A 26,796-nucleotide genomic window follows, 5' to 3' on the forward strand; every position below is an offset into this window, starting at 1 on the left:
CAGATGCCCCTTTGCTCTGTAGGGAGGTGCAGTGATGGACTACAGAACTGTGGCTGTTTAGGGACTGAAAAACTCTCATTACAGCAACGGCTACCCAAGCGTGCAAGATCCGCTTGTCCCCAGTTTGGTACTTAAACACCAAACAAGAAGGCATGCCATAGTACAGGAGAAACCCCTTGCTTCTTGGGCCAGCCACACAAATTATTCTCTAAGGGTTCCCTGATACCACCACTACCGTCTGCAGTGGAGATTGGCAAGAGACACATATGGAAATGCATCCATCAGTGTGTGTTAGTTGTTCATTTAACTGCTCTGGAATGGGGATCACCTAGCACTTAGACCAGGGGTAGTCAAACTGCGGCCCTCCAGATGTCCATGGACTACAATTCCCAGGAGCCCCTGCCAGCGTTCGCTGGCAGGGGCTCCTGGGAATTGTAGTCCATGGACATCTGGAGGGCCGCAGTTTGACTACCCCTGACTTAGACTGTCTGCTAAATTAAGGGTGGTGGGGGTTTACTCGTAACTTGCAAATACTCCTCAGTAGGTTTTTTAAATGTATGGTATCACTAACACAACCACTGTACGGGATTCCTTTACATCTGCGATGCACGAGATCGATTTGCAAGGTCAACCAGAAATCTTGTTAACAAAGGCACCCATCAGAGTGTGTCAGTTGTTCATATGACTCTTCTACACAAGCAGCAGAATGAGGGGGTAGAATTTAAAAACAGCAGAATCGACTGTACCACTTCAGACTGCTGGTGGGAAACCCACATTTTTAGTCCCTCCCCATATAGCCCCCCTTGCAAATTAAAAAATAGCACATCAGAACTCTAGCTCTTCACATGCTGTGCTAGATTGCTATTTCCAGATAAATTATTAATGCATTAGAACTGTGAAAATGGGATCTTCCATTAGCAGTTTGTAGTGGTATAGTTCATTCAAGAACCCGTGCCCCCACCTCCTGTGGCGACCAAGCCTCGGGGCCTTTGGAATCAAGAGGTTCCTAAAACTATTCCCATTTGTTTTGCACCAAAAGACACCCTACAGTGCAGGGCTAACAAAACGTGCATCATCATCATCTTACTTACTAGGTTCAGTTATACAAGCCTCAGCATACATCCCTTTGAACACTTATGATTTATCAAACAATAGTATGAAATAAAACATGCAGATTGTTCCACACACCTCCAGGAAATTGCCCATTAAATAGTTGGCTGTAATCCATCCATACACCCCTTCCTCTTGCCCAGTTATGATTTGAGCACCCCTAAAGTCAAAGGGCTGGGATGTGAAGTAGTTTTGAATGCTCTCAAGGACTTCATTGGCTGCTGTTTCATTTTGCAACCTAAGCAATTCACAGAACACAAAATGCTTCATCATTTGCCAATCTAGCGATTAGAGGGGAAAATCTGTGGACCCCCTCCCCCCATTTTTGATGTGCAGGGGCAGCCTTTGAATAAGAGACAATCATGGACCGGTTCATATACGCATGCATTGCTCAGTTACTCAACAGGTACTGGCTTGGTCAAAGGTGCCAGTGGTCTCCACTGAAAAATACATGCTAGAGAAAATACTGCGTGACAGGTAAGTCATTAACTTGTTATGGCTCATATCCAAGTAATCACAAACACCAAGTGAGGAATCAGGGGGCAGGGGAAGGGGGAGATGAACATGCCGCCAGATGGAATTAATCAACCCTCCTGCTGGCCTTACAAGAATATGCTTAAGCCTACCGTGGATGTTCTTTCTCCATCAAAAATATGTTTAGTGAGTGGATTGCCCATGGACGTAATCCAAGGGTCACAGATTGTATGTGCAATATAGCACATACAGTGCCCCAAAGTAGGAGCAGCCAAGGATTTGCATGCCAAAAGCAAAGTGAAAATGGTTAGGAGTTGTTCATCGATGTAAATTCCCTCCCCTTGGAAGTTCTCCTAGACATTAGCCACAATTTATATGTATTCGATTCCCAGTTCTATGGAAGCAAAATAGGGTGCTTTCCATATATTAGAAGCAGCTAGCAGTTCTAGTCCATAGACTAAAATGTAAACAACCCAAGGCCAACCACCACCAATCCTTGGAGACCCTATTGGGTTGGAAAGGCAGCACAGAAATGTTGTCACCAAACTGATAAATCCTATGGTTGCAGACCACAGGTGCCACGTGGCAGCACCAAAAAGATTTAAGGTTCTGATCTGCACTCTGCACCCCAAACTTGTGCTTACATGATCACAGGTATATGCAGAGCATCAAACACAGACATCCCACATGCAGCGTGGGCCAACTCCTCTCTTCTTGGTTCACGGCAAGCAGCAGTGGCAATGTGCAGTCCACAGGGCCTGGTTTGCGCAAATCCGATAAATGCCACATAGTCCACATTTATTATGACATTCTCAGGAGCATTCATTCCTGGGACCTCTTTAAGGCTAGTCAAGAATCACAACTGGTTTGAAGCTGTAAGATGATTTTATCCATAAAATGATGCTTACGTTCTATGTGAACCACCCCGAGCCTTAGGGGAGGGCGGAATACAAATGTAATAAATTAATACATTAATAAATAACAGCCCCAGGGAAGGTCAGACTTGCTTTCCAACTAACAGGGGTTGGTCTAGCACACCTATCCATTTATCTGCACAGGTTGATGGGTTTTAAGGCAAGGAAAGAGCATGGTCATGAATGATTATGCTGTCCCGTTGACGCCCTGCTGCATGCAAGAGTTTTACCTTGCTAGTAGCTACTAGTGGCATTTTGTTTTGTTGTTTTGTTTTACAATACCTCAGAAGTCTCATGCCAGCAGTGGCTCCCAGGTAGACAGGTGTGTGCCTATGCAAGTGAAGGGGAATTTTGTCCTTGACTTTATCCATACAGTCATTAATGGGCTTAGCAATTTCTTGAGGGTTACTCCCATAGCTGGATATCCCAGGACCTAAGACAGGGTAATTAAAAGGGTTAGCCTTGTCCCGCCAAGTGTGTTTTAAAACTCATCAGAAAGACATGTTTAATGAGTGCTTAAAGCAAGTGCTTAGAAAACGTTTCTCTTTTAAGCAAATAAAAAAAGACTGCTATCACAAGCACTACCTTTCATGCAAGCTCTGCTTTTAGACCTGGGCATTATCTATAACAGGGGTAGTCAAAATGCGGTCCTCCAGATGTCCATGGACTACAATTCCCATGAGCCCCTGCTAGCGTTCGCTGGCAGGGGCTCATGGGAATTGTAGTCCATGGACATCTGGCGGGCCGCAGTTTGACCGCCCCTGATCTATAGTTTTAGCTTGCCAATGATGCTGCATTGATGTTCCACAGACATTGCTGAGAAGTTAATTATATCTCCTGTGAGGAGACTGTTTCAGCCATCCTCACAACCTGTTCATTTATGGGCCACCTTTCTCGCTGAGACCCAAAATGAATTATAAACTGTTCAAACGATAAAACTCGACAACAGCAGGATGTCCAGCAAACAATGCAATATGACTGGGATTGCAACATAGGGAAACAACTGAAACAAATGCAGTCAAAATAATGCAGAGAATGGATTTTACAAAGTAGAAGAGTGGAGCAGAATAATGCAGACAATGAACAGTACAATAGATGACATTCTTGTTCCCGTTATAAAAACACACTTTTGAACAATTCCTTATATTACAGGCAAGTAAAATGCTTATGTCTTCACACCACTGTAGACAATACCTAAGGTATATGCAGATTATGATGGGTTTGGTAGCTGAGGTCGTAGAGGTCACACAGACCCCTTTCACACAGATATTTTGCTCCTACTGAGGCTCCCAATGGCAGCAGATTATTTTGGAGCTTCTGCCCATCTTGGTGACCCATCAGTTTCCCTTGCCCGGTTTCCCTGCGCTTTCTTCATGTGTTCTCAGTCCACATCTGCTCTGAAGCTTCCTCCTGATGAGAGCTGAAGTGCCTTTGCTCCTCAACTGGAAGATACTGCTCCCTTCCCAAAGGCACCACCATCATTTCACTGCCATGCATTTTACGCAGGAGATTAAAGGAGTTGGGTGTACATTTTACTGTCCCAGACATTTGTTCCAACCAGACCTTGGCAGGCCTTTCAATAACCAGTTTCTGTTTAGTTTGTAAACCTAATCTGGGTGAACTGTGAACAGTTCAGGCAATGGGAGGACTTGTGATGAAGTTTATAACACTAGAGAGGATGTTATTTTATTAATTTACATCAATTTTCCCCCTCATGAGGATCTAAAGTGGTGTATCACATCACAAGTACACCTAGATGCACATGAAGCTGCCACACATTCAGCCAGACCCCTAACATGTCAAGCTCAGTATGGGCTACTCTGAGTAGCAACTCTTCCCCAGGGCTTCTTTCATATCTTGTACCACCAGAGATCCTTTTTACCTAGAGGAACCAGGAGGAGCATCCGGAAGCTTCTGCAGCCAAAGCAGATGTTCCGTCATTGAGCCTTCGTCTGTGGCTCCAAATCATTCTCCCCTTCCTTGCTTTATCCTTACAACTGCCAGCTTGCAAGACTACGACAGGTTCAAGGTCACCCCGTGGGCTTCCTGGGTAGAACTGGGATTCAAACCCCATTGTTCCAGGGCTTAGTCCGACACTCAACCAGTATGGTGTCAAGAAGGAAATAGTCACACAGATTGCACTGAACGAGCTCTTGCTTGTGTATTAAAACTTTTATAAGCTGTGCATGTCTGTTTCTTTACCCATCCATTCTTCATCTTCTTAGAAAATAATACCACAACTATTTGGAAAATAGTGCCCAAATTTCTCCAGAGAGAGAGGGAGGTGTGTTGGCGGTATGTGGGCACTAGCCAGTAGGTGCCTTCTACAGTCAACTTTCCCCCAGTTCCTTGTGGGAAACTTGCAGAACCAGGTTTTCAGAGTTTACCTCAGGACAGAGTTTACCTCAGGACAGAGGTAAAGTGCCCATGACAAGGGTGCTTTTCAAACTGCCCCTAATGCACTAAACAGTTGGATGTGCCCTTTACTAAGTTTAGCAAAGCATAGCTTGAGGTCTTGGGAAAACAAGATGAAAATGAAAACCAAGCGTCAGTCTTAGCATGGGGAAAATTCAAATGTGTGGTCCTCTAAGTTAAAAATTCCCCACCACATGAGAGAATCAGGGTGAGAACTTCACTTTCGATTATAGTGGGCCATGCAGTCCCTTTCATTAGTCACCAAAAGCGGCCCATGAAACCAATAATTTTCAGACAGGATTCTATTTGCGAGCTCCAGATCCAAGGTTTTTTAAGCTGTTCTCATAATTCCACATGCTTAGAAAGAACATCAAATACTCCCACAGAAACAGCCCTGCCTAATTGTGTGCCTGAGAGGAGATGTTCAGGAGTTTATACCCATCAATTGAAAGTCACACTTCACTGTCTAGCATCCTTTGATTACAGGGCACCCCCCACCTCCTCCCAGCAGAGACAACACAACGCAGCAGTTCAGACAAAAGGTCCAGCTGGACTGGACTGAATGAGATTTTCTTCTATCAATTTGTACAAAATCATGACCAGGATGGAACGTGCCATCAAGTCGTAGCCAGCTTGTGGCAACCCCATAGGCTTTTCAAAGCAAAAGGTGTTCCGAGGTGGTTTGCCAATGGAAGTGGTGGGAAATAAATTGAACAATAATAAGAAAAAAAAAATAATAGCAACCCTGAACCCCCTTGGAGGTCCCCCATCTAGATTCTAACCACCCTGCTCAACTTTCAATGTCTGATGAGACTAGGCTACCCTGAGCCATGCAGGACTGGGCATAAAACCATTATAAGGTCGGTCATATTACAAGATGCCCTGCTGACAAGATGTTAAGCCCACATTCTCTTCCCCAAGCCTAGAAGGTGACTCCAGTGCCTAGAGACTCTGCAGTTGTATTGTTCTCTACACAGGACCCCTAAAAGCATCCCTTTTTTGATCTGCAATTTTCACAGCTCTTGACCCTGCAGATTCACAGAGGGAAAAAAAAAAACATCCATTTCCCTCAAGAGGAGAGACATGCGCCTCCCACACATTCGGAGCTGCCAAACCTGTCTCTCTGTTAAAAACAGAGACACTGTCTTTGTCATCAGAGGCTGCCAATCTATTTGTATTATGTGCCAGACATGTACTGAGAAGGATTCCTACCCATGGAACAGCCAACCCCACTCCCTTCCCCCGGATTTTTCGGTTCACGGTATTCCCTCTGGTATCCCCCAGTTCTTTCAAACTCCTGTTTTGCCTGTACCTTTCACATTGCACTTGAAGGTCTGGCTGACCACTCCGGTGTTGTTTTCTTTTTCTGCTGGCCATTCGTATATATATACTGTTGTCCGAGACGACCCGGCATCAAGAACAATTCCATACTAAAAAACAGAGGAGTCGCTATTCAATAAACTGTTTTGGATAAAATATTGGTTAAATTAGAAAAGTAGGCTTGGACATCCTGAGAGCTACTTGGAAGCTTTGTGCTGGCTCACTGGCTTCTGTCCCTGGGCGTAGCTAATCTTCATGCCATATTGCATAAAAGGCTTTGGATTTCAGAATCTGTTTGCCAAACAGCACAGAGGGGAAGGCTATTGGTTGAAGGGGAGGGGATCCAAGTTTGTTGCCTCCTCAGGCTTATGGACCCATTTTCTAGTTCTTTTGATCCAGGCCACAAAACTGAACTTTGAACTGGAGGTCTTTCAATGGGCGGACAGGAAGAAGAAGAGTTGGTTCTTCTATGCCACTTTTCTCTACCAAAGGGAGTTTCAAAGCGGTTTACAATTTATTTCCCTTTCCTCTCCCCACAACAGACACCCGGTGAGGGAGGTGATGCTGAGAGAGCCCTGATATTACTGCTCAGTCAGAACAGCTCTATCAGCGCTGTGGCTAGCCCAAGGTCACCCAGCTGGTTGTTTGTGGGGGAGTGCAGAATCAAACCCGGCTCGCCAGATTAGAAGTCCGCACTCTTCACCACTACACTAAGCTGGTACTTATCCTGGATGCTTCAGGCTGATCCCACACCGAACAGGAGTTGGACTAGATGGCTTGTATGGACCCTTCCAACTCTAGGATTCTATAAGAGCACTCTGGGACTCTCCATATCCTTGACTTTGCAAATGTAGAATGTCAGGCTCTCATTCAGAATTGTGACAGGGGAAAAATGACAATGCAGTCTGTCATCAAGTCAACAGAAACTATTACTGTATCAGTTTAGTAATCTCCCCTGGCATTAACCTGAATCCCGAGGCATCACACAAGAATTTTGTTGTGCAAAGTCTTTGTTTTCTTTTATCAGGAATAATAAGGCCTGTAAATTTACTGTTGAAAAGGTGTATGATTAGACAGGTAGGGTGGGTCTCATAGACAAAGAGATAATGTGGGTAAAAGTGAAGACAGTCTTATAGGCCTTCCCTCCTGCTTCCCCACATGCCTTCAGCAAATGACTTCGGCAAACCACCAAGTACTTTCCCTAGGAATCTCCCCTCCCTGTAGGATTCTTATTATGTTCCGAGGGCAGAATTAGGCATGTTACCAGAAGACTCATAAGAACAAAGCCTAAAGATCCATCGAATTTAGCTTCTCTAAAATGAGCTGCATGGGGACCTGGTTTTGCCATTGTTATGAATAGTTGTTCCATTCTAAATCCTTTTCTGTGTGATTTTTCTCCTTCCTTTCAGCTTCCTGTTCTTTTCAGAGGGCTGGGATGAGTCATAAAGCCTAAAGCATGCTCCCCTGCAACCTCCATGAATTCCTGGGAGACCTTGCATCTACCCAACAGGTCTGAAACCAAGAATAGCGAGTCAAGCAAAGCGAAGTACTTGCTGTGCAAGACAGCTAGTCTAACTGCATGCGGAAGTTTGACTCTTGGATCCCAGGGGCAGGAACTTCTCTGGGTCTTTGCTTTGGAAACTTACAACTGAGCAATAACTCAAGAGAATCTTGTCCCTCCAAATAATCCAATTTTAAGCAGGCACTTGCGCTCTTAGACACTCAAACCTGTTAGACACTCAACGGGTTATATTCTAAATGAGCCAAAAGGTATTTTGCCATAACAAGCAACATGTTAGCAGTAATATTAAGAACAATGAAGCGGATGAGTCCCACAGGGCCTTCCATTCGAAACAAGGCCAAACCAGACAGACCATGTTAAATCGAAACAACAACGCTTACCCTCAAACCCACTGATTACTCATTATTCACTTAATAATAATCCACTGGTGACACACCAAGCTATCCTCCAGTGCAGAATACCCAGTCACACCCCTAAACCTATGGCAGACTTTCTGTAAAACCTGGCAGGCTTGCAGAGTGGCTGCAACTGGAATGGGCACCATAAAGAAATGCAATGTGAAATGGTTTGCAAGGAGACCAGAGCAATCTTATAGAAGGGTCAGCTGCTGAATACATTCTTCATTCAGAGCCATTCTCGGCCTTTCTCAGTAGGCAGGCTGCCATGGGGGGGGGGGGGTGAAGGAGGAGACAAAGAAATGAATGTAGAATCGTGAAATCCTTCCATAACCCTGTTATTAAGCTCGAGGGTATGTGCGTATTTCTGCACGTATGAACCCCGAGTGCTTTAGAAGTTATTGGTAAGTTTGGAGGCTTTTGCCTTTCCTGAAAGAAATAATTTGCTTAAATTGTCCCTTATCACTTTCAGGCACCTGACCAAGTACACCGATTTACCGGATGGGGCATTATTTTCCTTGATGCTTTAAATATGCTGACAGTGAAATCTCTACGCTCTCTCAAGGCAAAGCTGGTCACGTCAAGATCATGGCTACTAGGGGATGAGAGCAGGGATCACCACGACAGGATTTTTTAAAAAAATTAAAATGTCCCTGTTCTAAAAAGAACTTCTGATACTTTGCAAACGGTCATGTTCTAAATTAGTCTTAGCACCTTTACTAGCACCATACAAAGAAGATCCGGTTGAAAAAAATCAAATAAAAAATATACATTAGATGAATTTTCAATTAATACAATAACTGCTCTGGTGAATCAAATGAACGCTCTGTAGAAATCTTGCTGCCTTCTCTCAGGCATCGTGTCAACAAAAAGATCACAGACATCTCCTAAATTAAAGGTCATTTTATTTAACAAACAAGGCCACCTCAGCAGAGAGGGCAGGCTACAAATTCAGAGAAATAAAATAAAAACAGTAAAACAAGTGGAGCAAAACAGTCTTTTGCCCTTCCCTAACCACAGCAGTCATTGAGCATATGATAAGAGTGTTCAGTGAATGGAAAACAAGCCCTTCACAGAGAAATGACTCGGTTTTGGCTCAAGTACGGTAAGCAGGAATATTGTTTCACCAAAGCAAGGAGGCCAAAATTATACCATGTTCAATGGCCACTTTCTGGGAGCATGATAATCAATTAGCCCCTTGAGGCCTTCCTCTAGAAATGTCATCCCACAATTTTGGTTTCCACTACTTAAATCCTATTATTTCAACCAGAGTTGAGCAGATTTTGATCACCTCAGAGTACACAAAGGAACATGTCCCATAAATAATTTCTCCTCCTGGTTTCTTCTCCCCTGGTATTAGCAGGAAGAAGGATAAGACTGTCAACATGTTCCAACCAGTGAAGCAAGTGAGAAGTTACACCCTTCGAGCTTAACTCCTTTGGAAAGAGACACACATCCAAAGCCGTAAGCCTCTGAGGCCTCTAGGCACATAACTGTCCACAGAGATCTTCTCCATAATGATCTCATCCTAATATGTTGATATGCTGCATTTTGTTTGTCTATGGATAGATTCAAATGGGTAGCTGTGTTGGTCTTAAGTAGCAAAATAAAATCAGCGTACAGTAGCACCTTTAAGACCAACAAAGATTTATTCAAGGCGTGAGCTTTCAAGTGCTTGCACTTGAAAGCTCACGCCTTGAATGCCCTATATACTCACGTATAAGCCTAGTTTTTCAGCACCTTTTTTCACACTGAAAAAGCCCTCCTCAGTTTATACGCAGGTATATATGGTAATTGAAATAAAAGCCTGCTCCAGCCATCCAGTCGTTGCTCTGGCAGCTTGTAGGACCATCAACGGTTTGACTGAGGGACTCTAATCTTTTTTTTCCTTTTGCCTTCACTTCCTCTTCTTAATCACTTTTCCCAAACTATTATTTTGGTTTCTGTGGGTGAAAAGCAGGGTACAAAAACCAGCAGCTATTCATCCTCTTGACTTTTCTGCATTTGTTGGTGGGGGGGGGAGACTGGATGGGAGAGCCTGTGATGATGGAGCATTTCCCACCCAAGGCTTATATGCGAGTCTATAACTTTGCCCAGATTTTGTAGTAAAATTAGGTGCCTCGGCTTATATGTAAGTATATACGGTAAATCTTTGTTGTCTTAAAGGTGCTACTGGACTCTGATTTATTTGTTTGTCTACATCCTGTTTTGAGCTTTTCCCCTTCAAATGAAAAAAAAAATCATACTGTGGAAACTTTTGTTAGCCATCTTGGGTAATATTTGATCCAGTGACTGAATAAACTGATGCTGATTGACCCATTTACTTCCTTTATACCGCCCTTTTCTCCCCAATGGGAACTCAGACAGCTGGCATCCTTCTCCTCTCCTCCATTTCATCCTAGTGAGCAGCTTAGGCTGAGTACGTGGGATGGAGCCACCAAATTAACTTTCTTTAATTAACTTTTTATCTATAATCAGTTATACCTATGAGGCTGGGACTTATTTTTAATTGTATATCAATTTTATATTTGTATGTAAACTGTGCTGGTAAACCGCTTGACTGATCTTTGATTAGCATAAAAGTTTAAATTAAAAATATTGTGTGAGCAGTCTCACCTTCTGAAGGGAACCCTTTCCCTTTCCCCTGACCGGCTATAACCCAGCATGATAACTGAAAGGACACTCTGGCTATCCAAACAAGGTTGTCAGAGGTTTCCCCAACTAGAGAGGAAACAACCAAGGCACAAGAGCCATAGCCAGAAGAATGAGGTCACTTGGAAGGTATCCTTTTCATAGGTCTTCATTCCACATGCTGGGCTTTTTTTTTTGGAGGGTCAAGGAGGAAGAAGAGGGTCAAGGAGTGTCTATGGCACTCAAGCATCACCTCCCCAATCCTTCTCAGCAACTTTGACGGCATTGGTGATTTAACAGCCTTAAGGACCACAGTTTTCAAGGAGCTAAATTCTAGACCAGACCAAATGCCATACAAGTGCAGTATAATTTAAGAACCAAGTGTGTGTGTTGGGGGGGGGGGAGGTGGTCACAGATTTCGGCACCTGAAAAGGCATGAGGAGGGACATGATTGCCTGATCCTGCCATGCTGGCCATGTGGCATTTTTTTTAATGGCTGAGTTCAGCTCTATCATGGTGATGGTGCCCAAGAACATCTTAACGTATTGTTTGTCCCAGAGTGACCGACTGACATTTTCCAGTGGAATTTACCTGAAGAGCTTTCCTATGACCAAGGCTGGTGATGCATTTCCAGAACAAGAGGAAGTTCAAACATGCATGCCCGTCCTTCCTTCTAAGGTCAGATGAAAGGAAAAGGCTGTGGTTATTTGTGTTGGGAATGAAAAACATTCTCCGCGTGTTCAGAAACAGTGGGCTGGCTCTCGCACTTCTGTTCCACTAGTGGAGGTGCTTTCCTCTAACAGAAGCTTTCTAAGGAATCACAAAAAAATTCACTTACTCCTGTCAGAGGAAAATCCCTCCACTGGCAAAACGAGCCTGCAGGATCCATCCAGCGACTTCATTTTACACTACATGATTAGGAGCTGTGCCCTGGCTCTGAAAATGGCTTTGGGGGCTCATCCCTCCTTCAGATGGCACAATGGATACCAATCACACCCTAGACACTTACCTTCAGACCTGGTGAAAGGACAGCTTTTTGATTCAGCTGGACAAGAGTGATGGCAACAATCACAGCTATGCTTAAGAGCAGGAAAACGAAAGCAACAACGGCTGGCATTTTGTACAGGACCCGGAAGCCTAAAGATAAGAAAGCAACAACTTACATTATGGAGGTGAAGGGTTTTGCATCATTTTTCTTGCATTCAGAAACTCCTTGTCCTGCATTTGCTTAAGATGTCAAAGAGGAACCCCTTTTTTAGAAAGCTGTCTGTCAATTCACATTTTGCAAAGCTCATGTGGGGCAGCCACAGCCACCATGAGGACTCTGGATCATAACTGGGCCTCAACATCCATGCTGGGGGGGGGGGGTGTCTCAGTTTGGATTGGAACTGTGTTTTGTGCAGAGAAGACACTTAAGCTTTCCCTGTGGTGCCATTTTCCGGAACCGAAAGACCGTGAAGCCACAGTATTTGCCTCACGGGGGAAACTGCCATATACCGATGACTACCTGTACATTTCCCCAACATAGGAATAGCAAATCCTGGGACCACTTCAAGTCTAGACCAGCGTTTCCCAAAAGTGGGTCACAAAATCTCTGAAAGTGGGTTGTGAGACAGCCCTCCCTAACCTTTTAGAGATCCAGCTTGGTGTAGTGGTTAGGAGTGCGGACTTCTAATCTGGCGAGCCGGGTTTGATTCCCCACTTCTCCATATGCAGCCAGCTTGGCCTCACCACAGCACTGACAAAGCTGTTCTGAGAAAAGCAACATATAAGAACCAACTCTTCTTCTTCTTCAGTAATATAAGGGCTCTCTCAACCTCACCCACTTCACAGGGTGTCTGTTGTGGGGAGAGGAAAGGGAAGGTGACTGTAAGCCGCTTTGAGACTCCTTTGGGTAGAGAAAAGCCGCATTTAAGAACCAACTCTTCTTCTTTTTCTTTCCGCTTCACTCAGAGCAAGAAATGGCAGGCACAGGGTGGGAAGGCTCACTCTAGCCACCATTTTGAAAATCCCCACACTGAGGTACCATTGAGGGCACCATAGTTGGGAAATCCTGACAAGAGAGAGAACCACTGTGATTTCTGCCTAATAATCTAAGGTTGTCATTCCCCTCCCTTCACTGCTTTGGCTCCTGTGCAGGAGCACAAATCTCAGATGAATGGCATGCACCGGGCCAAGTACTCCCCCGTGCAGGAGCAGGAAGAGGTGAGGCAACCTGCTCCAACTTCAGCCTGCAGTCTGTTGCTAAGCCTCCAGAGTGGAAATGGAGCTTCTACTCCTTTCTGCCTGTGACATAGCTATGAGAAACACAGGAACCTGGTAAGAAGAAATAAGTGGGGAGCAGCCTAGATCAGTAGAATGACTCTCAGCCAAGTGTATCAAGGTGATCTTGTATCTCTTGATAAACTGGGTGGCTGGCTTTCAAAAAAGCAGCCCAAAAGCTGCAGTACCAGGCCAAATACTGGCAAAGCTTCCACATCCTCAGAGAACTCCCCAGGAACACATTTATCTTTAAATGGACCAAAAGCAAATAACACGCACATGCACACACCACCCAATTGTGATGAAGACTCAGCATGCCTCAAGAGGCACAGACCGCTGAAAGCAGTTGAGCATAAAAAAGAAAAGAAAGCAGAAAGAAAATACTGGCTTGCTGAATCTTCTAAAAATGCCTATAGACTGGAGGTAGGGCAATTTTTAAGGTGGAAGGGGAACAGTGAACGCAGCAGGGAAAACTTATGGACTTGGCTCAAGTTCTAATCTGGATTCTTGCTTTAGATCCCCAAAAACACTTTTTAAAAATAGGGTTTTCTCTGCAGAAGGGGTGCTGCACTTTCTTACTGAATCTAAAAATACTTTTTTGGGGTTGTTTTTCACCTTTTAAGGCACTCTCTATATACTCCTGAGGTCAAATGTAAACCATTTTTACACAGGTTATAAACGTCTATTTATTTGTAGCTGAGAATAAAAACGGCCTTGACTCAGGCAGGGTGCAGTAAGAGAGCCTCAAAGGAACGTTCAACCCTCAGGACATGGAGATTCTTAGAAGCCTTGGAGGAGACAATTAACAGGGACTGCAGAACGGCTGCATATTAAAACCGTCTCCAAAATATTAAAGGCAACAACTTTTAGGCCAGAAAATCTCAGGCTGCTGCAAAATGGCCTGGGTTCTCTTCCAGCAGCCATATGCATCTTGTTTTAATTGTAGCTCTGCAAGTTCCTAGCCCTCCAGAGAGATTATTCCCAAAGGCAACGGAGGAGGGGTGGGGGAGCCGAGACCTTCAGCTGGCTCCGAACAGGAAGTCTTTAGGCAAATGGCCTAGAAGATTCTGCATCTCTCAAGAGGCTTGTAGACTATTTTGGTCATATCCTTTATTTGGGGAGAAAGGAATTTCTACTCTCCTCTTTTCGTAAAAGTATGCAAAAGGAGGAGATTTTTGTTTGTTTTTAAAGAATTGTTGGTTGTTGGGGGTATCTCTGCCTACTGGAGGTATTCAGCACTTAAGTGGGAAATAGCCAGAACACCTTTCCTTTGGGAAAAAACCCAATGTGGTCCTATTAGTGCTGTCCATGATGAACAAAAGGGTTTTGTAACACAGAGATGCAGGGTAAAGTGCCTCCCTCTCCCTATCAGATTAGTTCTTATACAAAAACATGTCTTTTCCACCCAGAACTTTTTCTTAGCGAGTCATAGGATGCCATCTTAGAATTCAAGAGATACAAGTTCAGTTCCTGGCTCTGATCACTTTGAATTTAATTGTAATCTCATTATTGTTCAGTGAAAATAACGTCCCTAACACTTCCTTTAAGGCGTATTATATCAAAGGCCAAAGTGTTCAGATGTTGCAATCAATAATGTTGATTTTAGCTAGCACCATGGGGAGTCTCCAACTGTTCCTCTGTCGTCTACTTGCCTTCAATTACTTATATTTATTTTATTTTTCAGATTTTTTTTACACACACTCCATACAATGAGAAGATTAAAACATTGAAAAACTAAATCCAGATTATATTAAATCCCAAGAGCTCACTACCTTTGGGAGTAGCCTTATAGTTTTGTTTTTTCTGCTGAAGCCGGTAAACCATGTAAACTGGCCTACATGTGCTGAAATGGTCTTGTCCTCCTATGAGTTACATCTTTTGAATGCCATTTGTGCCTACAGAAGCAAGTTTTGCCTCACCCAGAGCATTTATGCACTGGGAACTTCACTGCCCCAGCTCCCGTGCAGGAACACAAATTAGGGGCAGATGAGGTGCACAAGGGCAAATTCTCCCCCCCCCCCCCATGAGGGTGCAGGAAGAGGTGAGGCAACCTGCCACGACTAAAACTCCAGCCTGCAGCCCAGCATGAAACCTCCAGTGCGTAAACGGTCCCAGTGGTTTAAAAAGGCTGCCTCACCACTTGCTGATGTTAACACAGAAAGTGTCATGTAAGTTTCTGATGCTTATTATGTTTATATTGTTGCAAATAGATAACCGTGGACAAGTGTTTCCAGTAAAAGCAGAGAGGGCATATATATCCATGAACCTGAAAGCAGCCTTTTCCCAAGGAAGTGCATGACATACAAATGAAATACCCCTTGCCTTATTCATCAGCCAATGGAGCGTCTGCCAGTGGCAATTTCATCACTACGCACTTTATAAATTCAAGCCCAGTTAGCAAACCTTTTGGAAAAGGCACAGCGCAGGCTCTCGTGTTGGCAGTGCATTTTATTGACATGGTAGCTGGGTTCCAACATGTTTGGGGCATGAGGCACTGGGCAATATTCTGTCTTCATTTATACCTAATCAGGTTCCTGTCTTCTACCCAGAAAACATCCATCAAAATCTCTGCTGGTGAGATTGTTGCCATTTCCCCAGTAGGAAGTGTGCCTTTGAGGTAGTTCCGTGGATCTGGCTCAAAGGATCAATTTACAGTACAATCCTGTGCAGCCGTATTCCAGTTTAAGCCCATCCACTTCAGTGGGTTTACAGTGATGTAACTCTACACTGGATTGATTGCACGGCCACATTGCTAACTCTAGCAATCCTGAAAACTCGGGTTAAAGGACAGCATTTTTAAAAGCAATAAAGCCAAGAGCTTTAGATTGCTAAACAGAAAATATGATCTCAAAAAGACTTTACACCAGCTTCTTCTGGACACTAAAAGCTAGCTCAAACAAGGCAACAGCCCCCGGCATTTTGTAAGTTGCCAACTCTAGAAATTCTTGGAGATTTTTTTAGAGGGGGGATATGGGGAGGGCAGGGTTTGGAGAGGAGCTCAGCTGGGATGTGATGCCATAGACTCCACCCTCTGGAGCTGCCCCTGGAGAGAGGTGGATCTGGAGATTAGTGGTAATTTTGAGAGTGCTCAAGGCTCCACCTTGAAGTTGGCAACCCAGTACTAAAACGTAGGCTGGTTGAAAGCCCCCTGCCTAATCTCCTGTAAGAGTCACTTTCAGGATAGCAGTCTGAACAGCTCTGCAGATGGGGGAGGGGGACTGGCTCTTTTTTGGCCACTGCTCCTCAGATGTATGATATCGGCAAAGAGATTTAATGGGCTTAATTTCAAAAACTGCATTGACTTACATTAGGTCTGCAGGGCACAGGAGTTGGCATGTTTGCAGGCAATTGTAGAGAACATGTTTCTGCATGCCTTTATTGGAGGGGGGCAGACAGGAAAATGAAAGAGGGCATTCCTGAAAGTCTGCACATAGGGGAACGGGCAGAGTTGAAGGTAGGCTGCCTGGCTTCCACCTCATGGGAATCAGCCTACGACAGCATTTGAGAAAAGTGAGAAATGCTGGCGACATCTCAGTCTGCAGTAGAGTTTCCCTAGCAGAACAGCTGCCTTCTGGAACAAGGAGTAAAATAAATACAACCGATTCCCCAGTACAAATCCAGTTATGTACGCAAGACCACACAAGAACATTTGTTTCCAAAGCTGACTAAAGAATTGCTAAAAATGAAGTTGGCTCGGCAGCTACTCGTTTTCCAGTCTCAAAACATGGCCTGAGCAAGCCCCCTTTGCACATGCGTATAAAAATGGACAGCACCGGTTAAAATGCATCTTGGTGCGTCGCCATGCCAGCCTGGGGAAAGCACTCACCTGTTTGCTCACAGGGTTGTCGAGACAGGGCCGTAAACATCTCCTTGTTCAAACTGCACAGTAGGAGAAATACACATTTGGCATCAGAGGAGTTGATGAGAACAATGTGAAAGAGATTCAGACCTTTCGAGTATTTTTGACCCTGTAAAAAGGCTCAAGACAAAAAGAGTTTCACAGGGAAGGGGAGAAGGCTTTTTGAAATACCAGTTTCAGAAACAGAACACATGAATACACAAAGCTGCCTTTTACTGAGGACAACTATCGCTCTTTCAGGGTCTACTTGACTGGTGGCAGCTCGCTTGGGCCTCCAACCGAGATCTTTGACATCATGAACTCTCTTTAACTGTAAGGATAGATTCGGGTGGGTAGCTGTGTTGGTCTGGCGTAGCAGAACAAAATTTGAGTCCAAAGGCACCTTGAAGACCAACAAAATTTTGTTCAAGGTGTGAGTTTTGTGTGCTGAGGAAGTGTGCAGGCACACAAAAGCTTTGTTGGTCGTCAAGGTGCCACTGGACTCAAGTGTTGTCCTTCTCTTTAACGGGGGGTGCTAGGGATTGAACCAGCATGCAAAACCAACTCGTCCGCTGGACCATGGCCCTCCATAAAAGAGGGAGTGGCACAGCTGTTGGGGTGTCCAGACCAAAGAGCAGTGTGGTCCAGTCCTCAGCTAGCAGAGTCCTCAGCTAGCTAGCAGCAAGAGGAGAGCTCCCTTAAAGCTCAAAATAAAGCAGGAGTCCAGGCACAGTAAAGACCCGGTTTCCAGAACGGAAGTTTTACTCTGCTGCCACAGGCTAACACAGCTGGCCATCTAGAACAACAGATCAAAGCAACTTCCTACAGCATCCAAGGGCCAATTACATTTTGTGCTCAGATATGGAACGTTGGGTACAAAATGCCTGCTGGGACATTCACATATAATCCAGTCTGTGCTCTTTAGGAAGACTCCCAAGGGGGAAGCTGGGAGGGGGGGTGTCCAATCACCACTTCCTCTTATTTTAAAGATACCTCTAGTACAGGCGTGCCTTTCAGACCTGATAAGAGTACATGCTCTGTACTCAAGCACTTGAGAACAGAATGTGACTTGAGAATTTGCCCTCATTTGCCTAGCAGAGGCAGAACCAAAGGAAAGCAGGAGGGGTTGGGATGTGGCAGGTGAACTTGTGGTTAAACAGAATAGGATGTGCGTGTTCACAGGTCTGGCAATTGTGCATGCAGAAACGAATGGCAGGGCCCATGCTTGTGTGCCACAAAGCCAATTCTGAGATGCCAGTGGCGGAAAGGGCCGTCAAGGCACGGCTGATTTATGGCAACCCTACAGGGGTTTCGAGGCCAGAAGCGTCCAGAGGTGGTTTGCCACTGTTCGCCTCCTTGTCACACAACACTTTTGAGACTGCCATCGACATGCTCACCAGGGCCAGCCCTGCTCAGTTCCCCAGACTGGCCTAGCCTGGGCTGTCCAGGACAGAGCTCTCATAAGGAGCCATATTTGGGGAACTCATTGAGAGGTCTGACAAGAGGATATGTGCAAGGGAGAAGCATGTCCAGAAATGTCCATGTGTCCAGCACATGATATGGGCTTTGCATACGTGTGTGTGTGTGAATTTACAGAGAAGGGTCTGTGTCGTATTGGCATGAAAGCCACACATGAGTATGCACCATGTTCTCCATGAACATCCCACAGGAGGAGAGGCCCATGGGTTTAGTAGGCAGAGATTGCAGCCTCAGCCTGTGGCAGACCACCGTTTTAGACAGTAAAGGCAGCACCATCGGGCCTTGATTTTCCAAAGCAGGTGGCTCAGCATGCACAAACCCGCATGCCTGCACCTACACACACACACAGCTTGGGAAGTCCCATTCAAACTAATCGATACCAGCACTGCTGTGGGCACTCTCCAACTCCCATTATTTTAAAAGTCTAGCGTAGAGGAGCCAGCGTTGGAAGGAAGATGCGATTCGTCTCGAAACAAAAGCCATAGGTCTGAAAGTTTCGGGGTCAGCCAAAGTCCTATCCCAGATACCTTCAGGTCGTCCACACTTCTACGAACCTGCAATGATAATGCGGACCCCCCACCCTAGGCAAGAGGGCTTCTGTCTCCGACCTCCCCGCGCCACCCCCCGCGCCCTGTCTGCGCATCCTTTCAGCATCCCGGCTGGATCCTCCGCGCAGGAGTCCCTTCGCCCCCTCGCCGGCAGCTCTGTCGGGAGGCGCCCACCCGGGGGCCGCAGCTGCCTGCCCTCCCCCCCCCGGCCACCGCAGCCTCGCGGCTGCCGGCCCAACTGCGTAGCCCGTCGCCCCCCCCCCCCCACCAGTGCGCGGCTCCTTCCCGCAGCAGGCGGCAAGCGGACCAGCCCCGCGCCCCGCGCCAGCCCCCCGCCCGGTACCTCTTCTCTGCCGCGGGCTCGCAAGCGGCCGCCGCCGTCGGCCAGGCGCCTCTAGCCTCGGCTCGGCTCCTGCGGAAAGGAGGGAGGGGGCCGCGGCGGCTCCGGCCGGGGCTCCAGCATCCTCGGCGGAGGGAGGGAGGGAGGGAGGGGGAAGAAGAAGAAGAGCAGCAGCAGCAGCAATCCGCTTCCCCCCCCCCGGCCGGCGCAGCGCTCCCCCTCGCGCGCTGGCTATAAAGCCGCCCGGCACTGCCGCTGGCCCCGCCCGCCCGCCTGCCTGTCCTCCTCGCCCGCCTGCTGCTGCTGCTGCTGCTGGCGCGGCAGGGGAGGGGGCAGCCGGAGGAAGGCGCCCTGCGAGCGCACCGGCCGACCGAGACGCTTCTCTCCCAGGCCAGGCTGCAGGCTGCAGGCCGCGGCAGAGAGAGACGCATGAATACCCGGCCCCCCTTCGTGTGGGCTGCACCTCCTGGCCGCCCCGAGGATCGTAGAATCCCTGTGTTGAAAGGGGGCACCAGGGTCATCTAGTCCAACCCCCTGCACAATGCAGCAACTTGCAATTACCTGCCTACCCGCGGTGACCCCGCTGGTTTCGTGCCCAAGTGATCCCCCCCCCCCACTGAAAGTCTCCAGAGGGAATTCACCCACCGTCCCGCAGTGACAATCAGCAATTCACTGAGCATGCAAGGAAGGGACTGACCTAACGTATCTCATGCAGGCGTTTCTGTTAGGTATCCCCTGCTTTTTAATCCCCAAAGAGCTCAGGCTCCCCCCCCCCTTTCTATGCCAACCTGTGCCCCATGGTGGTTATCTTGCTTCTATAGCATAGGGGTTTGGTGCCTAGGAGTGGCAGCTTCTACTCTGGCAAGTCGGGTTTGATTCCCTGCTCCCCCACATGCAGCCTGCTGGGTGACCTTGGGCCTGGTAGAGCAGCCCTGTCATGGCTACCACCAACCTCACAGGGTGTCTGTGGTGGGGAGAGGAAAGAGAAGGCGATTGTAAGCCGCTTTGAGACTTCTCCCAGTAGAGAAAAGCGGCATATAAGGACCAACTCTTCTTCTTTGTCTAGGTGGAGGGAGATTGACTGGCCCAAGGACATTCATTGATCCCATGATCATCTCTTTGGCTTTTTTTGACACGTGGCATTTTCCTGACCCTGGTGTCCATGAGTCTGAGTGATGACCCAACCTTAAAACTGGGTAGATCTGCTCATGGGAAATCGACCACCTCAAAGTTTCCAATGGGCAGGCAAATCTATTTAATATATCCCTGCACCTGCCACTTTTTGATCATGCTGCCCCTCGAGGCATTTTTGTAGAAAACAAACAACACAAATTAAAAGCGTTGCTAAAACCGTAGTTGAAATTTAGCAGATCAATGAAAAGCCATGATTACCCATCTCGCCTCCAAACCCCAAGGGATTTAAAGAGGGGGGAGGGGTATTTGACCAGCTTTCCAAATGGGAGAGGTGGGTGTGCCAGGGATTCCAAACTGGGGCCACTGCTGAGAAAGGCCTCCTCTGTTCGAGAGCCTGATGCCCAGTCAAGGACTTCAGTGAATCAACTCAGCACATAGGAAAGCCTAGGCAGGCTTTCAAGCTCAAAATCAGCCACTTGAATGGCACCTGAAAACTAACAGATCACCTGCAGGACATTCCAAACTGGACACTTCCTCTTCCTCTGACCGACTCCATTGACTGCTTGTGTGTTAGCCGAGGTCATTGCCCATAGGGGTAATCGACCTGTGGTCCTCCAGATGTCCATGGACTACATTTCCCATGAGCCCCTGCCAGCATTTCACTTGCCCAGACTGTCTTGAGGGACACTTTCAGAGAAGCAATTTTAACACCGGAGATCTGGAGCTGATCTCACCTGCCAGTGCAAAAGGTAGCAGCGTGTTTTAATTGTTTGCTGCTTCTCCGTTCTGCAGTGCCCAGAAGATGCTGTCTCCGCTCCTTCCCCTGCCTCTGCCAACTGGCTATTTGTTCACCACACCATTCATCTCGGCCCATCATCCCTGATAAATCTGCAGGCTTCTTAAAGCTCCATCTGCAGAGCAGGTTTTAGCTGCCGGTGCCATTTTCCTTGTCTTTCTCCAGGCTGTTTCGTTTGCCTTCCCTGGGTCCTGCATGTGGCTGTTAGCACAAACCAGAAATTTACAAATAGCATATTGTCACATTCTGAATGGAGGTCTCCATGCCAGATCCTGGCTAGAGAGAAGTTGCCAGCTGGTCAGTCCTTATTTCACTCATTCCTTCCTTTCTGACTCCACTCTTTCCTATTTCATCCACAGCCTGTTTTGGGAGCAGGAAGAGGGGATTCTAATGCAAGGCAGAGACCTGCAGGAGACTCAGGCTCCTCTAATGCCTAGTAGGGGTAGTCAAACTGCGGCCCTCCAGATGTCCATGGACTACAATTCCCATGAGCCCCTGCCAGTGATTGCTGGCAGGGGCTCATGGGAATTGTAGTCCATGGACATCTGGAGGGCCATAGTTTGACTACCCCTGGGCTAGAGCAGCAGTCCCCAAGACGATACCCCTGTGTACCAAGGTGTCCAGCAGCATCTTCTCTGTGCCTACCAGGTGCTTTAAGAAAGTGGGCAAGAGCTAAGTGGGGCTTTTAGCCAACCGGGTTTCTGATTGGCAGTGCAGATTAAAAAGGCATCCTGCTTAACAAGAGTTTCCACCTGAATTGCTAAAGAGTGACTATTAGAGCTATATATAACCTTGATCCCTGACAATTTGTGGTTGGCTCCACCTCCTGCAGCACCCATTATGGGACTGGCTGCACCCACGGAAGCAGCGATTTTGTGATTGTCCTCCCCCCCCCCCCACCGGTATCAGAATTCCAAAGGATGCCTGCAGGTTCAGTGCGGTTGGGGACCCCTGGGTGGGAACATCGGATGGATCTAGGAGACCCAGGTTCAAAATCTCCACTGGGCTGTGAAGGGCACTGAGTGATCTGACTTTGAGCAGGTCCCTCTCTCATACAGTCTCACCAACCTCACCAAATTGTGGTAAGGATAAAATGGAGGAAGGGGACCCATTTACGCCAGCTTTTTTGATGAAGGGCAGGACTAAAAGGAACTTAATAAATTAATATGTTCTGAATCATTCTTGGATTGTCCTGCAATAACAAGGGATGTTCCCAGTGGGTGCTAAGCATTCTCTGTCTCCTGCCCCCACTATTAACAATGAGGGGCAGAAAAGAGAGAGGAATGCCTTTGTATTTAGACTGGAGGGACTCTGCACAGGATTCCCCAGTTAGGGAATAATTTCTGTACACGTTCCAAGCAAAAGTTTGAGTCCAAGTAGCACCTTTAGCAAAGTTCTGTTCAGAGTATATGCTTTTGCATTTATGCATACTGTTAATTGTATCTGAAGAAATTTGCATGCACACAACAGCTTCTACCTTGAATAAAACTTTATGTATTGTATATATAATTACATGTATATGTCACCACTCACGAATCTGCCATGTTTGTTGGTCTTAAAGATGCCCCTGGACTCAAAGTTTGCTCTGCTGCTTCAGACCAACACGACTACCCACCTGAATCAGCTTGCATCAGGCAGGCACAGGCTGATGGGAAGCGAACCCTTGGCAGTTATTCCCCAAGTCAGAGCCAATTCCTTAAATGAATAATCTCTCAGTCACCGAAGTCTTGTATGTTATTCCTTCCCAAATTGCTTCCTATCAGTCATTTCAGCACACCCACCTTTCCTCAGTTGACTTCAGGGGCTTGTTGTTGATCGTCTTGATTGCAGTCACTTTTGTTACTCCACAGTAGGATATATTTTAAAAGACAAACAATTGCCCTCATAATTTGTGTTTTAACCTCTAAAACGGAGGGGGGGAGGAATGCCTGTTTTAATAGCTTGTCTTTCACACTGGCATTTTTGTGGAAATACAGTGTCAGTGTCTTGAAATATGCATACTAATTGCTGGAGCGCATGTTCGGAGGAAAGATCATACATTTTGAAGAAAAAAAAGTGCCACTTGCTTGGTGATGAATGCAATATGACTTGCCTTCTAGAGCATGTCACATGCAAGAAGAAAGAGGAATAAAGATCATCAGAGTCCAAGCACTCGATCTGCCATCTTCGATCACTCAGCATCTTGCAGTTTTTGTTTATTGCAGACTAGGCTTTTTACTCTAGAGTTCTTGCTTTAAGGTAGACCCAGTTCTGCTTTAAAGGAAGCTGATTTCTGTAAATGGTATATACTGTTGAAATGGATTTGCTTTCATTGAATCATTTATTCTTGCTGAAGGAGCCAGTTTGGTGTAGTGGTTAGGAGTTTGGTGTAGTGAGAGCCAGTTTGGTGTAGTGGTTAGGAGTGCAGATTTCTAATCTGGCATGCCAGGTTCGATTCTGTGCTCCCCCACATGCAGCCAGCTGGGTGACCTTGGGCTCGCCACAGCTGTTCTGACCAAGCAGTGATATCAAGGCTCTCTCAGCCTCACCCGCCTCACAGGGTGTCTGTTGTGGGGAGAGGAAAGGGAAGGTGATTGTAAGCCGCTTTGAGCCTCCTTTGGGTAGAGAAAAGTGGCATATAAGAACCAACTTCTTCAACGGGGCAAGGAACTAGGTTGCACCCCAACCAATAGAAGCCCTTCTGATATTCACTAGGAATTGACTTCATGGTTTGCAGCCATGGGGACTATTATCCTGTGGGATTACTTGGAAATGATCCTTGGGATTCACAGAATGTTAGGTTACATCTGTAGACCATGGATCCCCAGCCTCATGGAACTTCTGGGTACTTTTTAGAGGACAGGTAGGGGGTATAGGGTAGTAAGTCCCCAGGTTGGGATCTGGGAATCCCCTGGAATTGTAGGTCATCTCCAGCCTAAAGTTGACCTGCAGAAAATGGCTGCTTTGGAGGCTGGACTCCACTGAGGTCCCCCCCAGCCCCAGATCCTGCCCTCTTCTGGTTCCACCCCCAAAGTCCCCAGGAGCTGGCAACTCTAAGTGGGTATTGCAACAAAATGGTTGCCCTGGTGGCTGGGTCCTTTCACAATATATTGTGAGGTTCCATAAAATTTTAGGTGGTTTGGGGCCTCCAAGAATCCTCCAAGCATACAAGAGCAAGCTTGGTTTAGTGGTTAAGAGCAGCGGCTTCTAATCTGACAAGCTGGGTTTGATTCCCTGCTTCTCCCCCACATGCAGCCAGATGGGTGACCTTGGGTTCACCACAATGCTGATAAAGCTGTTCTGACCGAGCAGTAATCTCAGGGCTCTCTCAGCCTCACCTCCTTCACAGGGTGTCTGTTGTGGGGAGAGGAAAGGGAGGGTGACTGTAAGCCACTTTGAGCCTCCTTTAGGGAGAGAAAAGCAGCATATAAGGACCAACTCTTCTTCTTCTTCTGGTTCAGTGAGGCTGTTTTCAGCAGTGAATGTCTAAGAAGGGCGTTGTTGACCTGAAGGTGCCCAGAAGCACCGAACAATTTTCAAATTATCTGAGTGCTCTGAAAGGAGACGATGAACTACTGCAGTTAAAAACAGAGCATAGGAATGTGTGAAACTGCCTCATGCTAATTCACATCTATCTAGCCTGGTATTTGTCTTCTGGACCAGCTACAGCTCTCTCCAGGGAATTCCGGTCAGAAGGATTTCCCCAAACCTGCCGCTTGAGATCCTCTACACAAGGGGTGGGCAAACTGTGGCCCTCCAGATGCCCATGGACTACAATTCCCATGAGCCCCTGCCAGCTGGCAGGGGCTCGTGGGAATTGTAGTCCATGGGCATCTGGAGGGCCACAGTTTGCCCACCCCTGTGTCTACACAGAAATTCCATCAAATCAAAACCGGAGAGCTGCTGCATGCAAACCTTGCTCTGCCACATTTCCCCCAGAAGGAAAACCCACCCAGACACACAAGCTAAGCCACGGTTTGGCTCAGACGGCTTCCCAGGTGGAACAGCATCCACAGAGCCATCTTGGCAGCCCAGAGGGAACAGAAAGCTGGGATGGAAAAGTTGTTCAGGAAAGAAAGAAATATTGTCAGGATTAACGGTCTCCTCTGCCGTAAGATCTGTCCAGCACGAGACAGCAAATGGAACTGAAACCCCCCGCATCGGAACCTCGCTTATCGTGAAACGGCGTACCTTGTGTCAGGATTCAGTCCATCCCCTTGCAAAGGCAGTGGCATAGCTCACATCGATCTTCACAAGCAGGAGAATCCAATGGCGCGTCCATGGTTTTTTTGACCGGACAGAAATTCAGCTGAGATGTGTTTAAAAAAAAAAATTAAAAAACCAACCTGACGTCAAAAGCGAGATTCTTTGGGAGGGAATTTCTGGGATAATGACAACCCTCCTTGTGCTCTATCATGATAATTGACAAAATCACCACAATTCAATTTTTGGCAGGTTTTGTCAGCAGATGGCCCGCGCATTCCTAAAACACATTTCCTGCCTTTCCAGTTAATTACATGGCTTTCTATCAAACTGTGACATTCTTTCATTGACAATTTCAGGGCTTCTGCTATTATTGGTCTTGTTGATGGTAGAATAAATAGGCCACTATTGAAATCTGTACAATGCCTCTGATTTGTCTGGCTGCTTTTCCAGAAATAACAGGCAAATTCATATTCGCTTGCTCCCCCCCCCCCATAATATCCCCAATTCCGAAATTGCCAGAGGCTTAAGATAGCCTGTTAATGAGTGGAACATGCAAATACAAGGGAGCTGAAAGGCAGAGGGTGATATTGATGCCTCAGGTTTAATGAATGCAAGACTGCAAGCCAGATTCTACTCCAAGATGCTGAAGAAAAATTACATGTTTTGGTAGTTCTTTAGGTATTTATACTCTACTTTCCTGCCCAGTGGATCCCCAATTGGCTTCTTTAATTTTCTTGTCTCTTCCCAGTTGAGAAGGTACCTGTCTCCAGAAGGTATTCCTCACCCATCTACCATTTCTCTGTTGTCTTCCTCAGAGCCATTGCCCCCCAAAGACTTACATTCCTCATCTTTTTCACACTTTATCTTCTCTCCTCTTATCAGCCCACCTCCTTCTGATTTCAGCCTGTGAAAAAAACAAAGAGAGGAGTGGTGGAAGAAACAGGCATGAAGCTAGACAGACAGCCACTCTGGGGCATGGAAGAGAAACTTGTAGAATCATAGAATAACAGAGTTGGAAGGGATCTTATGGGTCATCTAGTCCAACCCCACACACAGTGCAGGACACTCACAACCCTATCACTCATCCACTGTAACCTGCCACCCCCTTGAAACCTTAATATAATCAGCCTCTCCTTTCAGATGGCTATCCAGCCTCTGTTTAAAAATTTCCAAAGATGGAGAACCCACAACCTCCCGAGGAAGCCTGTTCCACTGAGAAACCGCTCTAACTGTCAGGAACTTCTTCCAGATATTTAAATGGAATTTCTTTTGAATTAATTTCATCCCGTTTGTTCTGGTCTGTCCCTCCGGGGCAAGAGAGAAAAATTCTGCTCCATCCTCCACAGAGCAGCCTTTTAAATGGTTATCAGTTCCCCTCTCAGTCATCTCCTCTCCAGGCTAAACAGACCAAGCTCCCCCAACGTTTCCTCATA

General features: G+C 46.5%; 1 protein-coding gene across 3 annotated transcripts in view; it reads right to left on the minus strand.

Moving 5' to 3' along the window:
• The window catches only part of ENTPD3 (ectonucleoside triphosphate diphosphohydrolase 3), a 42,315-nt gene that overhangs the window by 4,698 nt on the left and 10,821 nt on the right, over positions 1 to 26,796 (minus strand). Inside the window, exons 2-8 of one of the 3 annotated variants that reach the window (XM_077303371.1) lie at positions 26,203 to 26,267; positions 25,349 to 25,466; positions 16,870 to 16,922; positions 11,791 to 11,918; positions 6,226 to 6,343; positions 2,781 to 2,931; positions 1,189 to 1,348 (exon numbers count right to left, since the gene is read on the minus strand). In XM_077303371.1, coding sequence (XP_077159486.1) covers positions 1,189 to 1,348; positions 2,781 to 2,931; positions 6,226 to 6,343; positions 11,791 to 11,918; positions 16,870 to 16,922; positions 25,349 to 25,392 — 654 coding nt within the window. In that variant the 5' untranslated portion in view covers positions 25,393 to 25,466; positions 26,203 to 26,267. Of the gene's footprint in view, positions 1 to 1,188; positions 1,349 to 2,780; positions 2,932 to 6,225; positions 6,344 to 11,790; positions 11,919 to 16,869; positions 16,923 to 18,740; positions 18,915 to 19,251; positions 19,785 to 25,348; positions 25,467 to 26,202; positions 26,268 to 26,796 lie in introns of those variants that run through there. The other 2 variants (XM_077303372.1, XM_077303369.1) reach the window with 2 other exon arrangements.

Source organism: Paroedura picta, chromosome 11 (assembly GCF_049243985.1).
Source record: "Paroedura picta isolate Pp20150507F chromosome 11, Ppicta_v3.0, whole genome shotgun sequence".
Classification (NCBI taxonomy): Eukaryota; Metazoa; Chordata; class Lepidosauria; order Squamata; family Gekkonidae; genus Paroedura; species Paroedura picta.